The 19,696-nt window shown below is 35.9% G+C and overlaps 1 protein-coding gene across 11 annotated transcripts in view; it reads right to left on the reverse strand.

The window, feature by feature from the left end:
* The window catches only part of CACNA2D3 (calcium voltage-gated channel auxiliary subunit alpha2delta 3), a 740,859-nt gene that overhangs the window by 17,619 nt on the left and 703,544 nt on the right, over positions 1–19,696 (reverse strand). For 5 of the 11 annotated variants that reach the window (XM_065551026.1, XM_065551020.1, XM_065551018.1 and 2 more), the window contains 4 exons: positions 18,312–18,387; positions 13,957–14,009; positions 12,239–12,294; positions 6,982–7,093 (listed from right to left, as the gene is read on the reverse strand). In XM_065551026.1, coding sequence (XP_065407098.1) covers positions 6,982–7,093; positions 12,239–12,294; positions 13,957–14,009; positions 18,312–18,387 — 297 coding nt within the window. Of the gene's footprint in view, positions 1–6,981; positions 7,094–12,238; positions 12,295–13,956; positions 14,010–18,311; positions 18,388–19,696 lie in introns of those variants that run through there. The other 6 variants (XR_010589062.1, XR_010589060.1, XM_065551022.1 and 3 more) reach the window with 4 other exon arrangements.

A 19,696-nucleotide genomic window follows, 5' to 3' on the forward strand; every position in this document is an offset into this window, starting at 1 on the left:
ATATGGCTTAAAAAGGGAAGTTTCATCTTCCATAGTCAAAAAGCAAATTTAATTAAAGAACACATCCCTATTCAAGATGGTGCTATTGTGCTTCCCTATTGTGCTTAAGTCCTACATCCCTATTGTGCTTAAGTCCTACTGAAGTCAAATGTATGCTTAACTGCTTTCCTGTACTGGAATAGATACAGGCACGTTTACCTGGTTTCCTGGTGAAAAATAGAAAAAAATAGTAGGGTTGTCGATTAATTGCTGTTAACTCACGCACTGTTAAACAATAGAATACCAATTGAAATTTAACAACTATTTTTGGATGTTTTTCTATATTTTCAAATATATTGATTTAAATTACTACACAGAATACAAAGTGTACAGAGCTCACTTTATGCTATGATTTTTATTACAAATATTTGCATTGTAAAAATGATAAAAGAAATGGTATTTTTCAATTCACCTCATTCAAGTACCATAATGCAATCTCTTTACCGTGAAAGCGCAACTTACAAATGTAGATTTTTGTTGTTACATAAATGCACTCAAAAACAAAACAATGTAAAACTTTTGAGCCTACAAGTCCACTCAGTCCTGCTTCTTGTTCAGCCAATCGCTAAGACAAACAAGTTTGTTTACAGTTAGGGGAGATAATGCTGCTGGCTTCTTATTTACAATGTCACCTGAAAGTGAGAACAGGTGTTCACATGGCATTTTTGTAACTGGCATTGCAAGGTATTTACATCTCAGATATGCTAAACATTCATATGCCCCTTCATGCTTCGGCTACCATTCCAGAGGACATGCTTCCATGCTGATGATGCTCGTTAAAAAAAAATGCGTTAATTATATTTTGACTGAACTCCTTGGGGGAGAATAGTATGTCTTCTCCTCTGTTTTACCTGCATCTTGCCATGTATTTCATATTATAGTCTTGGATGATGACCCAGCACGTTATTCATTTTAAGAACACTTTCCATGCAGATTTGACAAAATGCAAAGAAGGTACCAATGTGAGATTTCTAAAGATAGCTACAACACTCAACCTCAGGTTTAAGAATCTGAAATGCCTTCCATAATCTGAGAGGGATGAGGTGTGGAACACGCTTTCAGAAGTCTTAAAAGAGCAACACTCCGATGTGGAAACTACAGAACCCGAACTATCAAAAAAGAAAATCAACCTTCTGCTAGTGGCATCTGACTCAGATGATGAAAGTGAACATGCGTTGGTCTGCATTGCTTTGGACTGTTATCGAGCAGAACCCGTCATCAGCATGGTTGCATGTCCTCTGGAATGGTGGTTGAAGATGAAGGGACATATGAATCTTTAGCGCATCTGGCACGTAAATATCTTGCAACACCGGCTACAACAATGCCGTGCAAACATCTGTTCTCATTTTCAGGTGACATTGTAAACAAGAAGTGGGCACCATTATCTCCTGCAAATGTAAACAAACTTGTTTGTCTGAGTGACTGGCTGAACAAAAAGTAGGACTGAGTGGACTTGTAGGCTCTAAAGTTCTACATTGTTTTATTTTTGAATACAGGGGTTTTTTTGTACATAATTTTATATTTGTAAGTTCAACTTTCATGATAAAGAGATTGTATTACAGTACTTGAATCAGGTGAATTGAAAAATGCTATTTCTTTTATCATTTTTACAGTAATCAAAATATATATAAAGTGAGCACTGTACACTTTGTATTTTGTGTTGTAATTGAAATCAATATATTTGAAAATGTAGAAAGCATCCAAAAATATTTAAATAAATGGTATTCTATGACTGTTTAACAGCGTGATTAATCACAATTAATTTTTTTAATTGCGATTATTTTTTTAATCGCTTGACAGCCCTAAAAATAGCTTTTTTTCTATTTACATTTCTCTTTATTTTGTACCTTAACACGATGCACAAGAAATCCAAATGGAGTTGAGAAGATTTCCTCAGGATTTTGTCATCGTGCAGTTAGTCTCTTGAACCCAATCCTGCTGCAATTGAAAACTGATGGGAATTCTGCCTTTCAAGTCAATAGGAGCAGGCCCGGCTCCTTGACTTGTAGCCAAGTCCAGTGTGTCATTACTGTACCTGAACAAAGTAGGAAAAGGTCCTGTTTTTCAAATTAGCATGCATGTGACTGCTGCCTAATTTGCACGCACAATTTACCACAATTGCATGCGCAAATTTGGTAGCTATGCATTCAAATGGTTCCATTTGTCTACTCACTAACAGTAACTGCATGCATGCAATTTTGAAAATACAAGGCATAAATCTACTACCTAGGTAAAAAGCAGAGGAGGTATTTGCTACACATACTAGAATAGGAGATCTCTCCCTGTTCATAAGTCCTTAAATTTATACCAAAATCAATAGTATATCTCTAAGTGAAGCTAACAAAATTAGCAGAATTTTAATACAAAATGCTTACAACTGTAGAAAAAATAATTAGATTAGAAAGGAACATTTTATCAGAAGGGATATACTGCAAAGGTTTGATACTGGCATGTTTATCAAATTCTGGCACCGTAAATGTTATCTTCCTCGCTAAGTTATAATAATAAACACTTTGCACTTCTAAGAGACCTTTCATCCAAGTAGTTCAAAGCGCTTTATAAACATTAATTAAGCCTCACAATCCCCATGTGAGGTAGGTAAAGAACATAGCAGAAGCCAGAAAATAATATTGTAGTCAACTGAAACTGATGTAGAATTTAGGTGGACAGAATTACCTGCATTAGAATTTGGTTAAGCGATTGGAGTAACACCCTACATTTGTGAATAGGGCGTGAATTACTTAGTAAGCCCTGGATCTAAATGTCTAATCTAAAAGACATCACATCCAAACAGCATAGTGTCCCTTAAAAACCACGCTGAGGTCTTTGGGAATTGTGCAGTACTGACTCGGAGGGAAGAGTGCTGCTTACCACTGATAAATCATTATCTCTTTTAAGCAACTGACTATTTCCAGTACTGCAGCTGCTTCTTATTCAGTGGAACATTTAACAGTCGGTCATTTGAGTTTAAAACACAACACTGTGTGTGTGTACAAGAAAGAAATAGCTTACTGGAAAATATGAAAACGTTTCATGTAAAAAAAAAACCATTCAGTTTTGTACTCTTGTTGACAATCTCAAATGCCCAAAAATATGGTCTGACTTGTTTTTGATTGCTGTTACAATAACAGATTAATTTAATAATCAGTAGGATATTGAATGACAAAAAATTATTGGTTGAGGCAGCCAAACCCTGACCCTAATGACATTCTTATGTTAATTCTTGTTTTCTTTTAGGCTCCTACTTTCTTAATAAAACCTATATTTTAAAAACATTTTAAACACTGCAAATTGTCCTGAAGAACTATTTCTTTCTTTATAGCAAGTTTACACATACAAGATTATATTATATACATATGCACACATTTAGCGCCTGATCCAAATCCTATGGAAGTGAATAGGCATCTTTCCATTGACTTAAATGGACTTTCAAAGAAGCCCATAGAGTTAGTTGAGTTATTTATGAGTGAACAATTTATATATTTGATGAAGTCCTTTATAATAGTTGTGCTTTATTCACCAGCACTTTGATTTTAATTCATGTACCTAATATTCAAATTTATTTGAAAATTTCATGCAAACAAATTACAGCCTTGAAATTGGACTCAATCATGCAAGGTCCTGAGGTCCCTTGTGAGTCAATAAGAGTTGAGATCAAGTTATATCATGCAGGATTCTTGCTTTGTGTATGCTCTATTCACAATCAATATTTGTGCTGAGTGATTGTTTTTGTAAGTCAAATAATATTGCTTCATTTCACTATCTGGTTGACCAAAACTTTTATAAAACCGGAGAAAGGCTTGAATGAGTCACTTGTGGTACAAACCTTCTTGCAATGGAATAGTTGTAATATTGCCATATTGAATACTTGCGTAAATATCCATGACATTTTCACTTTCTCTTAATGTTCTTGAAAGCAAAAATTGTTCATACGAATGCATGTGAAGATTAAACAAAGGAGTTGGGAATACCATGGGAGTAAATTTGTGATGTATATTCAATTGAATATTTGCAAATACCTTTTTCCAGTAGCCACCCCGCTCTATATGTATACACTCTCAATGTGTAAAATAAATATACTCATTTATGGCCTGATCCATCTCACATTAGAATCAATGGCAAGACTCCTACTGACTCTGTGGGAGCTGTATTGAAACACTTAGCATCCAATCACGTGAAGCACTGAACACCCTCAAGTCCCATTGAAGGCAGTGGAAGTTGAGGGCACGCAGCACCCTGTAATATTGGACCCTTACTTGGAGCAAATGAGACACCACTCTTAAATTAATAATATTGAGCAATATGCTTCCTTGTAAAAATATTTACTGTACTAAAGCCATGAAACTGAAAAATGGGTCATAAGATGTAGGCCCACAAAAGACTCTGGGTCAAATTCCTTAGCTATTCTGGGAAAGCTGCTTGGGTTATAGCAAAACATTTGGTAACCAGTGCAGAGTACAATCTTAGATGCACTTTGTAGATTGTTGATGACAGTCAGTGGGTAAGCTGCATAACGAAGAGTGTTCCCATGAGAATCTGACAGTTCTTCGGGATTATTTCTCTATGTTTTGCCCTTGCTTGTGGAGAAAAATAATGGGTGCCTTGAGAACAGTTGGTAACTAACATAGATTTGGTTGTGGTGGTTTTTTGTTTTGTTTTGTTTTTTGTTCCACTGTGGAACATAAAATGTTTTTCTATGAAAATCATCTTAGCACATTATTTTTAAAATACTATAATTTTCACTAAACTCAGTTTCCAACTCATTGCTGTCCAAGTTTTGCAGAATTATGTTATTTTTTGAAAGTCATTTCCTTTGCCCTGAAATTACCTACGCAGCCTGAAAATCTGGTCCCGTTAAATTAACCTCTTTCTAATGGAATCAAGCCTTTTTGCAATGTTAAACAAAACGTATGTGATAAAATAATTTGTTGTGCATGCTCTCACTAATCCTCTGAGCAATGATGATAAAGCAATACTGTTTTAATTCTACATTGTTGACATCAAGCAAAATATAGCAATATAACAATGTGGAGTTTGCTATGTGGAAACATAATGGCTTGATTTTCTTGATTTTGTACTTTTCATGCAATAGGACCGATTGTTACAATGAAAGTGTTCTGCAGGATTAGTTTATAAACGAAGACTATTTCTGTCACCAAAAGCCTTATAAAAAGAGTTGCTCTGACATGACTGCAATAGTTTTCTTATAACTAAATGATAACCAGAAATGAACTAGAAGTGAATATTCATTTTCAGCATGTCTTAAGTCCTCAAAAAGCTATGGGGTGACCAAAATGCACCCCTCACTCCCGAGTTCTACAATATGGTTCGCAGCAGTCCTCATCCTTAATACAAAGGTGTAGCCCACCAGTTACAGGTTCCAGCATGAGATCATATGTTTTGATCCAAGTGGTCTGTTCTCAGATCAATACAGAATATTAAGTTCTGAGACTTTCAATTTCCACCTTTGCAGTAAAGGTGAGTGATGTTGCAATCTTTTATACCTTATAAAAATTAAAAATATCTCTTAGGCTTCTGACATGTTATTAATTTGTCCCTAAATATGTTAAAGGTTGGATGCCTCTGGCATACCATCTGGCTGACCCCCCACAATAAGTGTGTGAACCAAACACTTTTGACATTTCACTTACTAGCTCCAACACAACATTGGCCACATTGCTGTGTGTGCTTCACCCTTTACAGTAAGAAAGAAAATTTTCAGATTCAGAAGTTCTTTCACTGTAACTAAAGTGCCTTCAAATTATCACTTTATAAATTATATCCCAGGGATTCACTCACTTATTTTTTAAAGATGATCAGGTTATTACAAAGCACGTGTGTTGAAATGGGTTGAAATGAAAGTTTAGAGTGAAATCCTACACACATTGACTTCAATTGGGCCAGGATTTCACCCTTAGTTACTAACTGCATACTGGCTTAGGATGGAGGAAGTAAGCTATAACAATTTCTTTCTGAACCAAACAAATCAAAGAAGGTAGAAATTTTGATTGCTCTAGTTCTTCTTGGCATTTCTGTGATAGAAAGGATACTATTGCAAATATTACTGTGTTTTGTGACAATGATATCTCAGCATAGGGAAAGTTAAATTAAAAAACAGAAACCATCACTAAGTATACAAAGTTGATATAATCATTTGCATAAACTATATAGTCAGTAACTAAGCAACATTCTAATTATAATATACTGTTAAGCGACATTTTCTTATTATAGTTACATCGATTTAGAGAGACACTAAATGCAATGAGCAAGAATATTAGTTTTTTGGGGGGGAAGTTGGGACGAATTAATTTTCTTTGAAGTACTTCTTTTAACCCTTGGAAGGTCTAGTCTACTATAGAAATAGTACAAGCAACCAAGGGATGTCTAATGTGTGCCAGACTTGTCCATTGTCAGCTCAGCTTCCCAGAACTAAAGCTTGGGAAAAGATCTTTACTCCTCTCCCATGCTTTTCAGCTTAACAACAATATGGCGAGAGTGTTGGAGAGTCAAACAGAACATCCAGATACCACTGCACCAAAAGCCAGTGGAATTCCTAAGTTGTTGTTTTGCTTATAGGACAACTAACTGCCTTGACCTTTCATTTGTATATAAATCAGTAAATAATTCTCCCTTTTTTAGGATATTGCACAAGTCTGGTCTCCAGTCATTGACCTAAAACTTATAGCATTGCAAAGAACTTCTTCAGTCACTAGAAGCCTGGACCTATCCAGCATTTTCTGGTACAGTATAATATCCCTTGCTTTAATTTCAGAACATTAAACTGTTACATGACCCCTACACTACCAAGAGAAATGGCATCCAGTCATTGATGGGCAAGACATAATGTAAAAGCTAGAACTGCATATCCTTCAACATAAACTTAAAAATCTCAGTTTATCTGGTTTGTCACAAACGGTTGTATAAAAAATTGAAAGGGCTTACTTGAAACAGTCATCACAAGCAATGTTTCCCATGGTCTCCTTTATAGTGCGTTCAGAAACAAAAGCTGGATATTCAGTATCACAAGGCTCTAGGGTTTGTTTCAATCTCTGTGCTATAGGCATATAAAAATATCTTAATGTTACTTGGGAAGAACAAGCACACAAAAACTCTCAACAATGCGAGCTACTGTACCAAACAGCTTACAGTGAATAGAAATGATACTCAGCTTCTGCCACCCTGTGATATTTCCTAGGCAGTGCAAAATGCTTTTTTTTTAATTAACAAAACCCTTTTAGCTGGGGGATGTAATTTTATAAGACATAAACCGTATCATAGTTATCTGTGATTTACCCTTAGCCAAGCTAGTTTTCATTTATGGATAAGATTTTGTTTTCACACTATGGATAGGCTCAAGCGAAACCAGCTGCTGCTTTTCAAGTATACACATCTACTTTCTAATTCTCCTTGATAATTGTATTTAAATATATTTGTTGGAGTACCCCTAATTAAGGCACTGTACATTCAACTGAAGTCAACATATCATTTCTGTGGAGGGTAACCCTGGAGATTTTGCATTGTCTCGGAACTCACAAAGAAAGGACGTAGGGGACAAAAAAAAAAAGATCTCATCAAGAAGTGATGTTCAGTTTTTGAATGTCTTCTATCTCTGGCTTTTTTTCCTTCCAGAACATAATAATACTTAACTTTCCATAGCACTTTTCATCCACAGATCCCTCAAAGTGCTTTACAAGGGAGGGGTAAGTATCACTATTCCCATTTTACAGGTGGGGAAACTGAGGCACACAGCAGTGATGTGACTTGTTCATAGTCAAACCACAGAACAGTGACAGAGCTGAGAATGGAATGCAGGTCTCCTTATCTGCCACTCTAGTGACTTATTCACTGGATCATATTTTACTCCTTATATGTGCAAACACAACCTCTAGACATATCTTCAACTAATTGCTATGTGGGAAAACTGACTATCAATTATGCAAAGATAGATTACACTGAACAGGCTCATGGACTCCAGAGTTTCTCCACTCAAGATTGTTTTAGAGCCAATGGTAAGCCTACTGCAGATCAGTCAGGGAATTATTGTAAAGTTGGGTTTGTAAGTCAAAGAGAGAGTAGGATATATCTCTCTGAACTATAATATTTTTTACATGCCAAACAAAAAAAAATTTCTCATGTGCATCAAACTTAGGCAGGGTATTGTTGGAGGGAGATGAGAAGACAGGGAGAGGGGGAGATTAATATGATATGTCTCATCCTTTTTTATACAGGCACTTTTGAAAACAGTACTTAGGCTCCTAAGTCATGTTGTGCTTTTGAAAAATTGACCTCTGGCCTGGTCTACACTACAGAGTTAGGTCGATTGTAAGGCAGCTTACACAGGGGTGCTGGAAGAATTTTTATAGTGGGGGTGCAGAGAGTTAATGAATCAAACTGTAAACTCTGTGTATAATGGAAACAATTTCAAGCCTGGGGGTGTAGCAGCACCCCCAGTTCCAGCACCTATGAGCTTACGTCGATCTAACTATGTAAGTGTCTACACTACAATGGTCCTCCCACCCATGTAAGTCGCCCACTACATCAATCTAATAACTCCACCTCCAGGAGAGGCGTAGCACTTAAGTGGGTGTAGTTCAGGTGATGCAGTGTTTGTGTTACATCACCTGTTGATGAGGGATTTTTTGCGGGGGGGGAAGGGGGAAGAGAGCCCAAGGCTGGCTGCCTCCTGGCAAGGCATTACATTGGGGGGGGGAATCCCTCACTGGGAGGCGGCAAGGTTCAGGCTCTCCTCCCCTCCCCCAATCCCTTACCGGGAGGTGGCGACAGTCCAGGCTGCCAGCCCTGGCACCAGGGCTCCTGGCACCGGGGCGGAGGTGAGGGGGTCTCCAGCTGTCAACTGTGGGATGGGGAGGCTCTAGCTGTCAGTGCCCCACTTCAGTCGGAGAAAGCGCTCCAGGTGAGGACATGTTCCACTGACAGAAGAAGCTAGTGTGGACATGAGAAACCGCAATAATGATTGCGGGGCTGTACCTCAACCTAACTTAGGTCAACTTAATTTTGGAATGTAGACCAGGCCTCTGTGTCTTGCATCTATGGAAGTAATCTGACACTGTTTTACAGAGTGGGAAATATCTGATCCACAGAAACCTGTGCATCATGCTTCATGAGTAAGATTTACATTTAAATAATTAAGTAGATTTGAAAATTAAATTCATTTTACACTAGTCAGGAATTTATGATGGAAAAAATCTTTATAATCAAAGGCATGAAAACTAGAGGAGTGGGGGAATCACCTGACATTGTAGGGTCCTGCCTCTGTCAGGGACCACTTTTTGGGGTCTGGCCACCTAGATGAGGTTAACTGGCAAGGATCTGCACCATCCTGCCGTTCCTTCCTGTTCTCTCTATTTGGGGTGGAGAATACTTGCTGCCCGAGAGTGGTTGGTGTGATCCCCACCTATGATTCTGGAGCCCTACTCCCTCATGTATCAACAGACGTAGGTGACGAAGAGTCTGCCAGGGATTGGAAAGTTTCAGATTTCTCTGGTTCCTTGATTGAGGGGCCCAAGGTTTAGGAAGCTATCTCCTGTCTTTAATTCACAAGTGTCAGAGAGGTTATGGGGCTCCATGCTGCAGGTAGAAATATTTCTCCTACCATGAAGTTGATGAGCTGGCAGGTGATTGGAGCAGGTTTGGTATCAATAATAATGCACAAAATATACTTATCATATTTTGAGCAGCAAGGAATTTTACCCTCAGAGGGACTGAAAATCACTATGATCTATGAGGCATTGTTAAGAAAGGCAAAGGAATTTGTTGCTACTGCACGAGTTCTTTGGTTTCAATTTAGTGAGGTATATTCATGATCACTGTAACTCTCAATTGTACTGGCATCTGAATAAGAACATACCTCAACATTTGCTTTTCAGAATACTTTTTCTTTCATTTATCTTGGGTAATGCAAGCCAATTTCCAAATGACTGCCAGACCACCAAATTCTAATTAGGTAAGCTAGTTAGATAAAAATGATAGCTTTTCAATAAGCAGGATGAGTGGGTACTTTCTATACTCCTATTCATTAAGGAAATGGAGCAGGTGAGGTGTATAATTACATGCAACATTTTTTGCTAAAACTTGAATGGATGTCCCTCATTCATACTGTATTTATTCAGTAAAGTAATGGTAAACTTTTGGTTTTAGGGGAAAAAAGAAAATTGCAAGTTAATATTATTAGTGGTGTTTGGTAGCTAGAACATACCTACAAACCAAAGCAGGCATTTACTTACATAGACATTTAACAAAGGGAGGTACTAATTATAAAGTCATCTCTTCAAATGTGATGCATGCACCATTTGGATAGGCTGCATCAGGACTAGAGGTGGGCAAATAATTGATTTTTTGGTTTTCTGGAAATTCCAGAAAAATGGGGGAAAAAATCAGTTCAACCCAAACCAAAAATGAAAATTCAGACTTTTTGGTAAATCAAAAAACAAACAGACACAAATTTTGTTTTGGGACAAAAGAAACATTTGGTTTCTGAGCATTTTATGCCTTTTTTAAAATACAAGCAAAGAGCTAGATTAACAAAACCAGAGCAGGGGATGGTGGTATCCTTAACACCAATGGTTAGGGCACTCACTTGGGATGTTTGAGACCCAGGTTTGAATCCCTGCTCCAGAGCTAGTACTTGAACTCTTCCCCCCTTCCAGGAAGGCACCCTTACCACCAAGCTTTAGGGTATTCTGGGTCTCCCAGTGTCACACGCTGAAGCTGTTCAAATTCTTATAAAATACGTGATTAATCATTGAGCCAGAAAGAACAAAGCTCTACTGTCTGGTAATTAGGCAACCCAGCTAGGAGGATGGAGATCCAAGATCAAGTCCCTGGGCTAATGACCATTTAATTATTTATACAAAGTGGAACAGCTTCAATAGGTGAGATTGAGAGAGATCCACCACAGAATACACTATAGTCTGGTGGTAAGGGCACTCACCTGGGAAGACTGAATCCCTGCTCCAGAGAAGGGAACTGAACCCATGTCTTCCCCCGTCCTAGGAGAGTGCCTGAACTACTAAGCTCCTGGGTATGTGCAGGAGGAGACAACAGAATCCATCCAGGATCAAAGGAATGCAAAAGGTGAATTAAAGGTTACATGTGCACCCCTTGCTCCTAAACTGTGCTATCAGCAACTCAGGATCTGGGCCTTGAAATGGAGAATGTTTTAATTGTTATAGTGGCAAATGACAAATTTTTAAGATACCTACTGTAATAAACAGTTTAATAGCACTATCCTTACTAATTATCATACAGCAATTCCGAAGTATCAAAAAGGATATATAACAGCTGATCAAAACTTGGAATTTTCATTCTGCAGGAAATTCTGACATTCTGAAATTTGTTTTCATTCCAAATCAGAACAAAATAAATAGCAAGTTCCCATGAAACAAAAATGTTGACTTTAAAAAAAAAAATCTGATTCCATAAAATCTAAACATTTTGTTCCAGTTTCAACTTTGTTATAAATTATAATAGGTTATAAAAGTGTTACTATAAAATAAAATACATTTTAAAATAAAGTCATTTTGAAACAACAAAAAATCAAAGCGCTCTGTTCTGACAAGGTCAAAATGGAATATTTAGACCGTATCAAAAAAAAAAGTGTTTTTCAAGTTTTTTTCCTAAATGAAATTGTTAAATTGACACATTCTCACAGCATGTTTTTATTTTGATGAAACAACATTTTCCAATAGAAAATACATTCCATCAGAAATTTTTTGACCAGCTCTATACAATATGTGCTATAAACAGAATGAGACTAATGATGATGCTTTAAGCAGGAAGATTTTTTTGTTTTTAATTTAGAAAAGAAAAAAATATTGGAACAGGAAAAATTCATCTTGTTTTATTGTATTCTGTTTTTTCTTAAAAATCACCTTCACAAAATCATCCTTAATATTATTTATATATCACATGCATTTTAAGTTCTGTTTTTATGCGAATACATTGTAATTTCACTGCAGTATTAAAAATACACATAAGCACACACACAGATATATGTAAAATAACTAAGTCCTAAACTATCATAATAAAGGCTGAAAGAGAATATAATATTATGACAGACAAAAATATACCATTAATATTATTAATATAGTAAATAAAACACAATGTATATTTTAATATTAAAAGTGCCATTAAATTGAGAATGTTTTTCATTAGGAGCCTAAGCACAATTTACACTTACCTTTTGCTGTTAAATCTGAGTGCCACCAACTGCACAAATTAAATTCCACCAAGAACCTAAAGAAATGATCAAAATGTCTCATCTTATTACATAGAACATCTTCAAAATATTAGCTCTGTGTTCCATCTTTAAACTGTCAGTACAGTGATACCATTCACCCCATTTCAAATAAAAGCAAACAAGAAACTGATGTTCAAGCTGCTGGCATAACTCCTGAGTTATCTTTTGCTATTGTTATATTTTCACTAGGCTTTCTCTTGCCAGTGAAAAGTTATTCTGAAATTAACACTATCAAGATATTGTAGCTACATCATTTTATAATCAAGAGCTTTTACATGAGAAAGCTCATTAAAATTCCCAGTGCATGGCACCCCACAGCAATTTTACAGTTGACCATTATTTATAGTTATTCTTCATCATTCAGAATATTTTGATTCTCTAGTAAAAAGCCATATGGTTAGAACTTTCCTGGCCATGATACAGAAATACAAATAAAATACTTTCTTATGCTTATTCCAGGATCCTAAATAATAAAATATTATTTTACTTCTAGTCAGAGAACAGACTTGATTAATCAGTGGCTAACTAGTTTTGTTTTGTTTTTTGGTCTGTCTGTCTATCTATCTATCTATCAATCAAGAAAATACATTAGCCCATGAAAATATGCTGTAGGTTTACTATTAAAAAGTCAACTGAAATGTATCGAGCTTTTATTATGAATATAATTAATGTGAAACCAACATGCAAAGTCAACCTTAATGACAAGAGACTACAAATTTTCAAATTCAGAAGAGGAGAAGTGGGTTTCTTGCAATTTTTGATGTTGTTACAACCAGCAAGAAAATCTCATTTGTAATATGATTTTTTTCTGATATTTACTTGGAGAGATGTATTTCAATTCTGCAGACTGTTAAAAGACAATTAATTACAGTTTCCAAGATCACACATCAAACTGTCTTTTCAAAAGCTCATAATACTTTTCAATTAAAACAAAATAGTTACAAGAAAAGATTGCTTCCTATTTACGGAAAGATTACATTTAAGCCTGCAATTGAGCTGTCTGAAAAGTACAATAATAAAACACACATCTTAGAATATTCTAAGTGATTTGTTTCCATAATAACACAAAATAGATTTATTTAAAGCTCTTCTTCCTTTTGTGTGATTCTTCCATGTGTTTTTTTAGGCAATAGGTCCAATTTCTTTCAAAAGTCCATGCCCACTAATGCATCATCTATGTTCATTTAAAACATTGTGGGGATTAGATAAAGTCAACAATTAAATAACATGTGACAAGCACACCTTGATCTGGCATAAGTTTTAAAGGGTCCAACTTATAGAATACTTTACGAAATCACGAAATAACACAATGAATCACTAAGACAGTTTGTTCTATTGACTACAGCCCACCCAAGCAGCACTAAAAACAGCCAGACATTCATGTTAAATTTAACAGTAACCACAATAATAAATTTGGTTTGCGTATTGCAAGCTGCTAGACTGCTAAGCAAAGACATAAGGATATAAGTGGCAACCATGAATAACTTATTAAAAGTTGCAATTATACATTCCTATATTATATATTTTCTAAGACTTTTACACCAGAGATTTAATAGTAAAGAAAAATGTTAGTGAATTAATAACATTTTTTTAAATAATTCAGTATGTAGGACAAAAAAGTATAAATATTCTTTAAATTCTTGACAAAATTTACTTACACGACAAGTTCAGTCATTATCCATTTTACTGCAGCAAAGAAGGCATTATAAGGCTGAAGAGAAGCAACTCATTTAATAAAAAGGTAAAACATACAGTATTTGTACCTTAACTGAAGGCTTTATATAAAGACAATGGTATTTGAAACATATGGGTATCATGTCAAAAAGTAGCACAACTTTATCTAGGAGATTAAAAAGTAAGATACTATATCTCAATGGCAACATTTTAAAACATTCAAACTACACAGTCATGAAAAGTGCTTTACAAGTAAAACAAACGTGATCCCATGTAGGAGTTATCATTGAGAAACAAGGAAGTTCTGCAAATGATACTTAAATATTTTACCTCTAGGGGCTACTATTTCCTAAGCTAATGTGGAGGGAGTAGTACTGATAGATCACTTAAGTGTTTTCAAATTGTAATTCACAGAGTTGCCTCTCTGCAATGTAAATCTCTATTCCTCACCTCACTGCCCTTCATTGTAATTGGGATAGGAAAACGGACACAGCTTGAATTTACTTTTTCTATGTGAAGTCATCTGTGCCTTTCTGAAAGCCCAGCACTAGGGAATATTCAGAGTGTTAAAATATTTATTATTTTTTCCTATATTTTGTGGGAAATTAATTAAACTGATAATTAAATTATTTTAAATTGAAGTAAATTGATCATTTTGGTGTTTATCATGTTTTATACATTTTAAATATTTTACATAAAATATCAATAGGAATATTCATTTTGGGTAACCCATGCAGAATAGTTAGTTTTCTGAAATCTGACATACAGAAGTCCATTCTCTCACATATTTGTGCATAGATCTTTCAGCTCTGTAAGATGTTTTGAGTTCTTCTTTTAAATGACAAAGCATCAAGGCATAACTTTGAGCATATGCATAGTCCCATTGACTATAATGGAACTACTCAGATGCTTGAAGTCATGCATATGCTTAAGAACCTTGCTGAATCAGCACCTTACTAAGGTCCCCATTGCAGTAACATCTGGAATACCTAGGCGCAATGGAAAAGGAATGGAATGTCACCTTAAACTGTTTTATTTCTGATTTCTGGCAGGTGAGGAGGATGTTTAACTAAACAATGCCATTTTTTAAGAGCTCGGAGTCATGTTCTCCCCTAGGTATATGCTGTGCAGAGAGAAACAGAACAACCTTCATCACACAGAGGATGCTATATACAGCATTTCCTCTCTTAGGGAAGGGGAATTTAAGATACAATTTACATGAGTTATTGCAGCTTTGAGCAGCAGTAACTTCCCAACTGAAGCTTTCAGAGACCACAGAGGGGGTTTTGGCACATGGCTGGTCAACCCACAGCCAACTGCAGTATAGTGTATGTGACAGCACTGCTAGAATGGGATGCTGAAGTGGTGCAGAACTAGCAAGGACTTTAAATATAACCTGAGACCAACATGATCTTGACCTATGAAGGACTGATTTATAGGAAAAAATAAATGAACTAAAGAGCTAAGTGATGACCAAAGGGGAGCTGGTCAGAAAATGAAATTTCCATTCAGTGGGAAATTCAGACAGTTCAAAAATTGTTTTAATTCAAAATTGGAACATTCCGTAGTTTCACACACAAAAAATACTCTGAAAATCCTTTATTCTGAAAAATTGATTTTTTCCATAATGTTGAATCACTTCATGTTGATAATGTCAAAACAATATAAAAATAAATACAATATTATTTAACCTAATATAAAAAAATAATTAAAATGTTCCAACATTATCAAAACAATGTTTCAAAAGTTCTGAATTGAAATATTTTGATGCTATTGAAATTTTGCCATAGCATCAAAATGAAACAAGAAAGGCGAAGTTATTCATTTAGATGTTTTCCTGGTGAAAATGTCATGGCAATTGACACTTTTCCATGAAACGTTTGATTTTGACTAAACTTCATTTTCTGATGGAAAACTTGTTCTGACATTTTTTTAAACCAGCTGTACTGACTGCCTATCTATATCTATCTATAGATGAAAGATCCTAACACCAAAGAGGGAGAGGAATCATTTAATGTCATGATCTTGCGAAGGGATCCACCTGGGTGGCCCTTATCCTTGCACAGGTCCCTTGTTAACACTGGTTTATTAGTTTGGCTCATGGAGGTATAATTTTAAGTTAGTGGGTGACATTAAGATAAGGAAAAATCAGGCTGAATATCAGGAAAAAACTTCTTTATTATGAGACCTATTTGGCTGTGGAATAGTCCTACAAGGGAAGGGCCAAAAATCTCATTACTTGGGACTTTTAAAATTAACTGGATGATCTATAGGTCTCTTGTCCATTTCTAACCTCTATTATTTTAATCCCATGGTTTACAGGCATATTCTGCAAATCCTGACTGTGCCCCATCTCCTACTTTGCACAGTCACTTGTCCTGAGCGGATGATATGGTGGAACACTGTCTCTTTAAGACTTGTGCATATTGTGATGCATGTGTTCCACTTCTGCGCTATTTAAAATATGAAAAGGCACACACAGTCCTAAACTTTCAACAGGGCCTCAAGCCTTACTTGTGCTTGCAATTGTACACATGTAATTCTGAGGTGGGAATATAGCACATATGTGAACATGAACAGTATGTGTATGTGCAAATTGTACTGTAAGGTGCCTAATAGGCGATTTGCATGTGCAAAGCTGTGGGCCAAGACACAAATGAGCTGCTTTTTAAAATCTGGCCCTAACTTCTCAGCCTACATTTTCTTTACACTTTCATTACAATCATGATAATTAGAGATGGGTGAACCAGCAGAGATAAAATAAACTCTAAGTGAAGCTTTGCCTATGGTTATCTTTGATAGAAAATGTTCACCACATGTCTCAGTATATGCCACAATTTTCCAAGAAAGGTTTTTCTTCCAATATTCCCAGTGTGACCAGAAATAGGGAGTAATGACTATCTCTTGCAAAAATGCCTGCTTTTGGGATATAATTTTTGCATACCAAAGGGGTTAGGATAGTACAGCTCACCATTCTGGGATGCTGATCCAGACTGAACTGACCCCCTGCCTCCCCCCAAAAAACTTTTTTGATGTTTTCCCATTGCTGTTACTTTACAGACATTTTATGTCTCTCATCTAAATCTGATTCAGAACATTCCATATCATTTAGCTGAGAGCTTACAACTTGATCCTGAAAACACTTACTGCTTTGCATAGTGCTATATAGTCCCATTATGACAGTAAGTGTCTCTAAGGTCAGGCCTTTGCTTGGAAATGCTTAGGCTGATGTGTATTTCAGGTATTTAAAAATATGTGGGTTCATGCAAATACATAAATGAAAATGTTGTAAAATGCATATGATTATTCAACAGGGCATAAAAGTTATACACAGATATTTGGAAATCACCATAATAATTAAATATTTACCTAGACGTTTAAGTAATTATGCTGACAGAACTATTAGGTTTAGCTTGTATAGCTGTACTCAGGTACATTTAAAAAGAAATCTGTGTAATAACTTTTTCTAGAGTCTGATATCAGTGAATAGGGCCCTTCAGTTTTGGAATTATTTTGTTGCAGCCTTTATATACACATTTTTCATGCTAAATACTAACAAATTTGGTTAAAAACAATTCATTTTGTAATATTAATGAGATGATTCAACTATATACATCCAATCTAATGGTCCATTCTGGCTTAAAAAAAACATATGAATATTTTGTATTATAAAACATCCTAAAATTATTAACTGCCAGCCCTGATCCCTTAGTGACCAGGGGTCTGCTCAAGTGGAACACATTTGACTTCACTTTGGGTTCTGAGAAGGCACAGGGATCTGTATGCAGAGCTAGTTACAGGAACAAGGTTTAAGTGGTCAGTGAAATTCCACTTTAGAAAAAAATCAATCTGTTGTTCCGTTTACTGCAGAAGTGCAAAACAAGGTGCAGAAAACATTAACTTGAAGGCTTTAACAAAACCAACCACCCTATAATTAAAACCTCCCAAACCTTTTTTTTTAACAAATTATATATTTAAAAATTCCAGATCTTTGCCTAAAGCAAATGTTTATAGTTAATTTAGAAAGTTATGAGAGTAGGTGTTCATAATGGGACAAATAACATGCTGACAGACTCTTAGCATTAGTAGTGCTAGTGGAAAAAGCTACCGTACAAGAGTTTGGACCCATAAATACTTAACACAGTGGATTTATTGATATAGAACCATTGTTCATATGGGATGGGATGGTACGATAAATGTAAGAGCTTTAATAGCTCCAAATAGTAATAATAGGCTTGTGATAACTACAATCAAAATATTACATCATATGTATATATATATTTGCAACAATTTTCTGGTGATTTTATGGAAGGGTGCTCATAATGTTAACTATACTTACGTCCAGTAAGCTATGGGCACTGTCGCTACTCTCTTTGTTTGTTCTACACATGGCCTGGTAGTCATAAAGTGTAATTCTAAGAGAAGAACAGAAAACTGCTTGACTAGAAGAAGAAAACACACCAGAATAAAATGGTGAAATACAACAGGGTCTGCCCACAAAATAGGCAGCAAAATAAAATTTAAAAGGGGGAAGGGGAGGAGAGGGGAGAGGAGGGAGGGAGGGGGTCATTAAAATACATTCCAGACAAAGGAGCATAAAGGCAAGAAACACTGTAAAACTTTGTAAGGATTTTATCAGGCGGTGGTACAAAACGATGGCATAGTTGGGAGAAGAGAAAATAGGGAAGTGTACACATACAGTATAACAGATGGTGGGATAAACAATGCAAGGAAAAGGAGACTATACATTCAACAGGATGCTTAAACAATTAGATTTTGATTCTGGACTGAGATCTGCACATTTAGCCCCAGAAAGTGAAACAACCTATGCATTTGAGGGGCTACTTGTGCTACAGCACTCTCTGTACCCTCAAAAGTGAAGTAAGACATCTCCACCCATCCAGAGACCCCATGTACCAATTATCCCCTCCAAAGGTTGTGGCTTCCCAAGAAGTTGGAGGTTGAAGTTCAGCATATTCGCTATTTCGATATTCCAACCAGCATGAGTGTAACTGTGCTATTTTTTATGAGTGTAAAATATACAATATGCATAGTGCTTGCTGTAATAAACAACTTATAGGAACCTCCTCAGATGCATAGTAAATAGGGAGCTCTCTTCCTGCTTGTGATTTTACCCATCTTTGACATAACTGAGAGATTTTGTGTAAAATCCAGCACTTAGAGACACGCAGAATTATGACAATCTCTGTAAGTATGTGTCCATAGAACAATGAATCAATTGCACCCATCCACATCGCTGTTAACATCTGTGACAGATGAAATATTGATTTTAATCTTCATTTAATGTCATTACAAGTATGAATTAACAAAAGTTACTAATGTAAATTAAACATTCATTTAATGGTTTCATCATCAGAAGTATGAGAGAAAACAAGTGGATGTGAATTGCTTATAAAAGCGTGAAAGGGGACTGCAATGTTCTGTAACATTTGGCATGCCTCGACGTGAAATGAAAAGCATATCACACTCTAGGGGTAGGTCATGGAAAGGATGCCACAGTGGCATGTCAAAGCCAAAGAGCCAGCTAATGACATACTTTTAACGTCACTCAGAGGCATTCCATACCATATACATGAAAGGCTGGCAATCCAAAGTGCAAAATGTTGCAGTCCGTATTGTTAGGTAACTATATATAGTTTTGCTAATCTAAATTTGTGACTGGAACTGTCACTAAAAGGTTCTGAGAAATCATTCAAATATTAT

Source organism: Chrysemys picta, chromosome 7 (assembly GCF_011386835.1).
Source record: "Chrysemys picta bellii isolate R12L10 chromosome 7, ASM1138683v2, whole genome shotgun sequence".
NCBI lineage: Eukaryota > Metazoa > Chordata > Testudines > Emydidae > Chrysemys > Chrysemys picta.